Source organism: Rutilus rutilus (genome assembly GCF_951802725.1).
Source record: "Rutilus rutilus genome assembly, chromosome: 8".
In the NCBI taxonomy this organism is placed as follows: Eukaryota; Metazoa; Chordata; class Actinopteri; order Cypriniformes; family Leuciscidae; genus Rutilus; species Rutilus rutilus.
The window spans coordinates 13650648-13659615 of NC_140222.1; the positions used below are offsets into that span (position 1 = coordinate 13650648).

The 8968-nt window shown below is 41.7% G+C and overlaps 1 protein-coding gene across 2 annotated transcripts in view; it reads right to left on the reverse strand.

Moving 5' to 3' along the window:
• Positions 1 to 8968, reverse strand: part of LOC311295158 (uncharacterized protein) — a 149064-nt gene that overhangs the window by 13026 nt on the left and 127070 nt on the right. The window contains exon 1 of one of the 2 annotated variants that reach the window (XM_084416375.1): positions 272 to 430. The exons of the other annotated variant lie outside the window; for it this stretch is intronic. Coding sequence (XP_084272501.1) covers positions 272 to 326 — 55 coding nt within the window. The 5' untranslated portion in view covers positions 327 to 430. Of the gene's footprint in view, positions 1 to 271; positions 431 to 8968 lie in introns of those variants that run through there. 2 annotated transcript variants of the gene reach the window in all.

Below are 8968 nucleotides of genomic sequence, written 5' to 3' on the forward strand. Positions count from 1 at the left end.
ATTAGACGCTATGCTGCTCCGTCCCAATAAAGATTCTAGAGCAGGGTTTTTTTCTGGCCGATTCAGCGCAACTCCAAAAATGAGGACAAATGATTGTCCGGCTTTACTGAACAGGTGGTTGTGGGGGAGGGATTAGGATTAGGCCGTATGGCCACTGTGAATGTGTGAAGTGGGCTTTTTCGGCACACATGAAGCTTCGAAACCTTTACGAATCTTCTTTACTACTACTGAGGTCACAGAAAACACGGGAGAGATTTTAACAAGTTCTTACCATTGTCGAGTAAAATCAAGATCACCAAGAGCGAATTAAAGAGAAGGACATTCATTTGCAGCACGTTTTGATTCTGATCGTAAAATCATTCTGTTCTTCTCCATTGAAGGCGACGCAGTGAAAATAACATGATGGGAGCCTCCATAATGGAAGTAGAGTGACGTTACGTACTAGCATAGACAATATAAATTTTAGATAAAGGGTACCCAGGGCCCGAGGCGGGGGGGGGGGGGTCAGTTTTCTATACATACGCACTAACATTTGTATAGCATTTATGTACAAATAAAAAAGTTCCTGTGCAAAACTAAACTTGTAGTTAGGCACTGGTTTGGTATATAAAAAAAGTAATTGTCATGCTGTGCAGGGCCCCACCACCCCTCTCGAATCAATGTAAATGGTACGACCCGCAGGTCAGGTGCTTCTGCTGCGGACCCGCGGTGAATCAGTTGATGAGACAAGTGCTGGAGTGAGCCGTGATAGGAACTAGGAAGACAGGGGAAGAGTCATGTCTTTCCTTAAGAAAGGAAAATCAGGGGCTCAAAAACGAAAAGAAAAGAAGGTTAAAGAGAGAAAGGCAAATGAGGGCAAGCAGTTGCTCACTCAGTTTTTTGAAAAGAAAGGTGACCTCCAAATGCATCATTGACATTGTTTTAACATAAATATCTACTCCAGGTAGAATAGCATACATTTGTGTTCGTACTCTATTTGAATTATATACCAATACTTTATAGTATCACAACCTGCATAGCGAGCAAACAATGTTTCTGGGTAAATAACGGAGTGGGAAGCAGACGGAGGCGGAGCTGGGAGCTCAACACACTGCGACTCCAGGCAGCTGCGCAGCTTGTCTCCTCTTCTGCTGCAGTTCTCCCCAGAGTCAGAAGTTTACATGAAAACACTATATTTCCCTCCGTTGTCAAAATCTAACATCCGCGAAAACACAGGTCGTTAACGTTAGCGCCTATTTTACCGCATTGTTATGCAAATTAGCTTGCGCACGCTCTTACATTAAGTACTGGATTGTTCTCAGTTTAATGCACATCTTAATGATTGAAAATGACTTATTTTAAAACGTAATTCAAAGACTGAATGTCTAGTTTGGCGGTTAGTGTACCCTGTGATTCTATAGTCTGCATGTATTTTAAACAGACAAATAATCATCAATTAACTAGCCTACACTTTAAAAAAGGTATTGTGACAATAAAGGATATTTTAGCAACCATTTGAAGCCATATTTCAGTTACAGACCCTGCAGCAGCAGGCCCCTCATCATGGCCAGGTGAAAGCAGTGACAGTGAGGTGATAATAGTAATAGAATAGTAATAGTTTGTGTGTAGTTTATTAATGTTCAGACCAAAGTTTTTCTCATTTGGTATGGTCATTGTTCAGAACTGCTTTACAGTATATTTGATTTAGTCCAGGTTTGGACCTGCTAGACCTTTTGTCATCTCAGTAAGTAGTACTTTTGACAATAAAACAAAAATATATTAATCAGAGTGTGGCTTATTTTGTTTACATTTTAAGTGTTTTTATGATAAAAATGCAATACCCCACCCATTGGTATCACTATGGTATTTGGTACGGGGGCCCGGCAAGATGGTTTGTACCCAGGGCCCAAAATTTGGTGCTATACGCCCCTGCTGGCATGTCGTGTACACCTCAAAACACCAACTTTTGTATATTAAAACTGGCAACGTCTTGGCAAGATCCTTGATTAGTTTACTGGTTTTCGTTGCTAGAGAATGACGTTCTTGCCCGCCAGCCAGTACAACTGATGTCACGTGCAAAGTATCAATACACAGACACACATACATGCACACCCATATACATACACACAGCCTACATATACAGATATACATACTCACATATGCAAGAGAAAATAACTCAAAATAACTATAACCTAGCCCATATAATGTGATCTAATCCTGTATTTCTTAGAAAATGAAAGAGAGCATCACTCCCTTATTTTCTCATTCCTTCCTAAAATCCCTAAATCCCAAATTCCATCCACGTTCTAATCCATACATCTTGTCAAGTAAAATGATGCTCTCTGCACTTTATTTATTACACCACAAAATGACATGCTCAACATTTTCTGGTACATTACAACTGTCACATTATCAGAAGAAACACATTTTGTATGTTGTAATAGTGTTTCCCTTTGTTATCTGTGTCCCACTTCTTCTCTTCTTCTGCCACAAATCCCTCACTAGTCACTACCTTTATGATTAATGATGCACTGTTCACATTTTAACCTGAAAGTCGGTGCCGGTACCCAACGATACCCTTTTTCAGTACTTTAGGCATGTTTACCTCAATAACTGTAAATAAAGTCATTTGTAGAAGTGTTATTGGCATTATGCCAGAGCTGCCTTGGTCTCTGTCTACCATTGTCTGTAATGCTTGAATATTAATAAAAACAACAATTTTAGCAATAATAATAAAACATTTTTTATAAAATGTTTTTTTTTTCCACAAATTCTTTTTTGAGTTGTGAAGCAATCAAATGATCTAATAGATATAATAGATCTTTTATGAAATTAAACTTTTTTTGTCAAACAACTGAGCTTTATACTGTTAAAATTACAACATATAAGAAAAAGTGTAATTATTCCTTTAAAAAATATTTTTGATGATAATTTATTATTATTATTATTAGTAGTAGTAGTAGTAGTAGCAGTATTATTATTAAATTTATCACGTTAAACCAAACTTTTATTTTGCCGGGTTGTGGTGAAGACCTTTGAGTTTCTGTGTGTTAACGATATAACCAGACAGTATAAGAAATGGACACAGTGACCCCATAGACTTCAACGGAGAAAAGTGAAGTCACTCACTTCCTGATGGCTGAGCGTACTGCGCAGACTCAAACTGAGCTTGATGACGTAGATGTGACGTGAGCAACCTGTCTGTCTTCTAGTAGCTGTGCCAAGAGAAATCTGAATCATTCCCTTCCGAAACTTGCAGAGACGGAGAGTGTGAGTAGGAGCTGTCCATGAGCTTGGAGCAGGAGAAACTTTTGCTAAGGTGCAAAGCAGAGGAGGGGCTGTGACAATTCTGATTAATTATTTTGTCATTTTGCCTCCATGTCCCCCCGATTGTCTACGAGCTTCTCCTCCTGTCCATACGGTAATCTCTCTACTATGCGACAGAGAGTCGCGTGGTTATGACGCAATCGTTAGCCTATTTTTACAAAAACTGCTTTTACGGGGCCATAGATACAAGGTAATGGAGCCTTTTATACATTTTCGTGTTTCTTTAGAAATAAATAATGGACAAATCGAGTCTTTAAACGCCTCAGATGTAAAGTTATTCGCTGTCAAAGTGACGCCAAAATGAATGGGAGTCAATGGAATGCTAACAGCAAGTGAGGGTCTGCTAATCAATGGCGGTGCCCGGGAAAGCTTCAGTTTCCGGCTGATAGATTACCCCCCTGGATATAACCAGGATTTGATATTAACCTCTTCCCCCACTGGCCAATTTGGCTACTAAATTTTTAAGTTACCAGCCATTCAGAACTTCTACTAGCTAAACGAAGAAATTATTCAAATTAACTACGTCACAACTTTTATTTATAAATTATATATATAGGCCTATATATATTAATTTCTTATTCAGACAAAATCATTGTTGCGCAGATTTGGCTTACACAAACACGCCATATTGGCTAGTGATTTGACAGCGTTACCTGCCACAGCTGATTTTTACCCGCATTTGGTGGGTGTTAATTTCAGCCTGGATATAGGCCTAACGATAGTTTTTCTTAAATTAAACTGTAAAATGCTGATGAACTTCAGAGACTCTCAGAGCGACTCTGGAAATGCATTCATGTTCTCATAGTGAGACTGCAGAGGCTGAAAAACACTGCGAGCGTCACTCGTGCTTCAGTGTGTCACGTGTGCTTCAGTGTGTGTGTGTGGTAAACATTCACACAGAGACACGCAGAACAGGATTCGTATTTAAATAGTCTTACTCTCGCGCCCAGATGCGATCTCACTTGCAGGAACCGAAATTTGGCACCGATTGATTTGATGTGAGTCGGTAGTGTTGAGGTATGTTACACCATTGTTGCAGCTAGCGTTGCATTCGAAGGAAAAGAGTGGACGATAGAGATGAATTATCTTTAGCCGTTCTTGGCATATTTATTTCCAAGTTGCAGACACATCAGTCTCACGGTCTGACCAGGGGGGCAATCCAGCACCCGAAAAGCGTACCATCCCCGAGGGCCGCCACTGGCTAACAAGCCTTCACCTGCTGTTAGCATTCCATTGACTACCATTCATTTTGGCGTCACTTTGACAGCGAATAACTTTACATCTGAGGCGTTTAAAGACTCTGTTTGTCCATTATTTATTTCTAAAGAAACACGAAAATGTATAAAAGGCTCCATTACATTGTATCTTACGTTATGGCACCGTAGAAGCAGTTTTTGTTAAAATAGGCTAATGATTGCGTGATTTGCGTCATAACTACGCAACTGGAATATACTGGAAATTACCGTTTAGACAGGAGGAGAAGCTCGCAGTCAATCGGGGGGACGTGGAGGCATAAAGTCCGATAAAGTCAAGGGAGAAGCCCATAGAGAGTCATAAAGTTGCTCCTGCTATAGCTCATGGACAGCTCCTACTCACGCTCTCCGTCTCTGCAAGATTCGGAAAGGAATGATTCAGATTTCTCTTGGCACAGCTACTAGAAGACAGACGGGTTGCTCACGTCACATCTACATCATCAAGCTCAGTTTGAAGGCTTGTTCGACTTCATGCAGCTCTGTGCAGACCGATCGGCGGCTGACTTGAAGCAGTGCATGCCGGTTAGAAATTTTGTCCGACTTGATCCAGCTCCGACGCCACGTGACTGTGACGTATGCCATCAAAGTATCGCGAGAGCGATTCGAGAGTAGCCGGAGAACTCAGCCAGCGCAGCTTCTCAAGAGCGACTGCACTGGGCTGCAGGAGCTCTGATGACGACACAGCTGTTCCACGATTGGCCAAATCCATTGCATGACAACGATCACATGTGTTGCGTGTTTATTCAAACACCTTTAGTTCCTCTAAAGCGCACAAATCAGTTTTTTATAACAGTAAACACTCTTTTCATGTAGTTGTGATGTTATATTGTGTCATGTTTATCAAAGTAAAACTGATTAAAAAACGTAGACTCCACTTCATTGATAGTAGCTTATGTTGAACTTTATTCTTGTTCAAACAGATGCTGTGTGAAGCAGGACATACATAAAGTATTGAATGAAAATGTCTCTGAAACATTATTTGGCAAATATTGCATTTATTTCACTTCAGCTGTGGTAAAGTATGCAAACACCACGTGAGCGGTCACTACGGGAACCAGAAAGTGTCCAGGCTTGTTCGACTTCATGCAGCTCTGCGCAGACCGATCGGCGGCTGACTTGAAGCAGTGCATGGCGGTTAGAAATGTTGTCCGACTTGATACAGCGCTGACGCCACGTGACTGTGACGTATGCCATCAAAGTACCGCGAGAGCGATTCGAGAGTAGCCGGGGAACTCAGCCAGCGCAGCTTCTCAAGAGCGGCTGCACTGGGCTGCACGAGGGCTGATGACGACACAGCTGTTCCACGATTGGCCGGATTCACCGCATGACAACGATCACGTGTGTTTCGTGTTTATTCGAACAGCTTTAGTTCCTCTAAAGCTCACAAATCATTTTTTTATAACAGTAAACACTCTTTTCATGTTGTTGCGATGTTATATTGTGTCATGTTTATCAAATTAAAACTGATTAAAAAACGTACGACTCCACTTCATTGATAGTTAGCTAGTTTATGTTGAACTTTATTCTTGTTCAAACAGACGCTGTATGAAGCAGTAGCTACATAAAGTATGAATGAAAATGTCTCTGAAACATCTGTGTATTATTTGGCAAATATTGCATTTATTTCACTTCAGTTGTGATAAAGTATGCAAACACCACGTGAGCGGTCACTACGGGAACCAGAATGTGTCCGACTTCACGTCTCCGTTTGCAGCTCCTCCCCGCCTGCACGCGGCTACTCTCGCCGATCGGTTACATCCAGCCGCAGCCGATGTCGAACACACCTAGAGTCTGCACAGTACGCTCAGCCATCAGGAAGTGAGTGCTTCTAATTTGCTTCACTTTACTCCGTTGAAGTCTATGGGGTCGCTGTGTCCATTTCTTTTACTTTCTATGGGTCTGACAGACTTCAGTTTTAACTACGGCAAATCAACTGGGACAAACACAATGACGCAAACGCGTCCTCTATAGCCTGCACCATAGTGCCCCCCGTGGCATAAACATATGCACAATACAGAACAGTACAGCATTACATTACATAATATACAACTGAACATAATGAACATATTTTATCAGGTAGGCTACTCGGTTCTACCGACATTATTTGGTCGGTGGCATTAAAAGTACCAGGTTCGTTACCCAATTCTATTCATCTGATCGATTTTTGAAAGCAGAATAGATGTATCCTACACTGCCTTTGATTTCCCACAATCCTGTGCTTTCCATTCTGTGACAGTCAAGCGTGCCGCACAAGCCCTGAAAAGTGAAGCCAAAGCATCTCGATCGCCCCCCGGTGACTGGTCCTAGTATAGGTCATAAACCCCGCCCTCTCCATGTTAATTAATGGGACGTGAGACAAACTAAACAATTAAATTACACTTCAATCTTTTTTCCAAAGATGGTTTCTGTCATTTGCTGTAGTTTTTATCACGCTGATGTAAGTTCAAGTGTTTGTTTTAAAAATAAGTTGTGTGTAAATAAGTGTTTTTAGTTAGTTACTCAACGCTGTAAAAACTGTGGTGTGACGTCATGATTGACAGCTGTGATTGACAGGTTATATATTAACTTTTTCACGAAATCAGTTTCGTGAGCGGCTTTCACTAAAGCCACTTTCACACAGCACGATGATCCCGGAAAATTGCTAGAACGCCTTCTGTGTGAACGCAAACATGACCCGGGACTGATGCCGGCATCAGTTTATGATCGAATCAGAGAAGAAAATGCACAAGCCTGGATTCTCTCTCGAGAGAAATCGCAGCTCATAAGCAAACTTAAGATGCTGCTGAGACATTACATGTGACATCGATGTCACGTGTCTTTACGGGATTTTTACTGGTTGTGTGTGAACGCACTCTCTGATTCCGGAAAATCACTGGCAGTGTGAATGAACCAAAATCAAACGAACCCGGGTAAAATCCCGGGTCACTTCATCCGTGTATCTTCCGGAATCTCTGTGTGAAAGGGGCTAAACACTGCCTGCAAAGTCATTGCCTGATAGGGCAGCGAGCCAACAAGGCACTGCCTACATTTTCTGATGCAGCAATTGAGAGCGGTTCGCTCATCTCTGTTCTCTTTCAGCTCAGCCTATAGCAAGAGCTGTGGGCGTGGCTACTGAAGCAGGGCGGAGCCAGAGGGGGTTTTAGCCAGAGGGGGCAGTCATTCGGAATAAATTGAAGCTTTCCCGGGCACCGCCATTGATTAGCAGACCCTCACTTGCTATTAGCATTCCATTGACTCCCATTCATTTTGGCGTCACTTTGACAGCGAATAACTTTACATCTGAGGCGTTTAAAGACTCCATTTGTCCATTATTGATTTCTAAAGAAACACAAAAATGTATAAAAGGCTCCATTACCACCTTGTATCTTACGTTATGGCCCCGTAGAAGCAGTTTTTGTAAAAATAGGCTAACGATTGCGTCATAACCACGCGACTCTCTGTCGCACAGTAGAGAAATTACCGTATGGACAGGAGGAGAAGCTCGCGGGCAATCGGGGGGACGTGGAGGCAAAATGACAAAGTAATTAATCAGAATACTTAGCAAAAGTTTCTCCTGCTCCAAGCTCATGGACAGCTCCTACTCACGATCTCCGTCTCTGCAAGTTTCGGAAGGGAATGATTCAGATTTCTCTTGGCACAGCTACTAGAAGACAGACGGGATGCTCACGTCACATCTACGTCGTCAAGCTCAGTCGGAGTCTGCGCAGTACGCTCAGCCATCAGGAAGTGAGAGCTTCTAACTGACTTCACTTGTCTCCGTTGAATCCAATGGGGTCGCTGTGTCCAGTTTATATACTGTCTATGGTTTTAGCCGGTGTGGGAGAGTCTAGATTGACCTCTGAATCTGACTTGACTGTTGATAGGGTTAGTGTTATGGATTCAGTATTTTTTTTTGTATGTAAAGCTGTTCTGTGAGGGCATTAACTGTGAGGTTCATAAAAAGCAGCTGATTTTATTTCAGCTGATGACCCCTAATTGCTAATTTACCAACAAAAGGGTGAATGTTTGTTGCAGAGTGAGCACTGAAGATAGCAAAGTGCTGAAACGTCTGCTCTTATTCATTTAGTTCACTAAATTCACTTTGCACTTTATGCATTATGCACTACAGAAAAAAAAAAAAAAGTTTTGATAGACTTCTGTAGTCTGTACTAAATTCAGTGTGTGGCCAGCCACCTTCTTGCTCGTTTTCAAAAAAAGCAGGGCAGGAAGAAACTCTTCACCTTAACACACATACACTGAACACACACTCTCACCTAGAGCTGATGGTCCAGATCAAACCACATTTCTCAAGTACACCGACCAAGGTTTCAGTTTGACTCAGAAGATGAACTTCAATAGAACTTGCACTATGAGATCAGACACAGTTTTAACTTTTTACTTTGGTTTTTAAATACACTAAAATTGAGAAC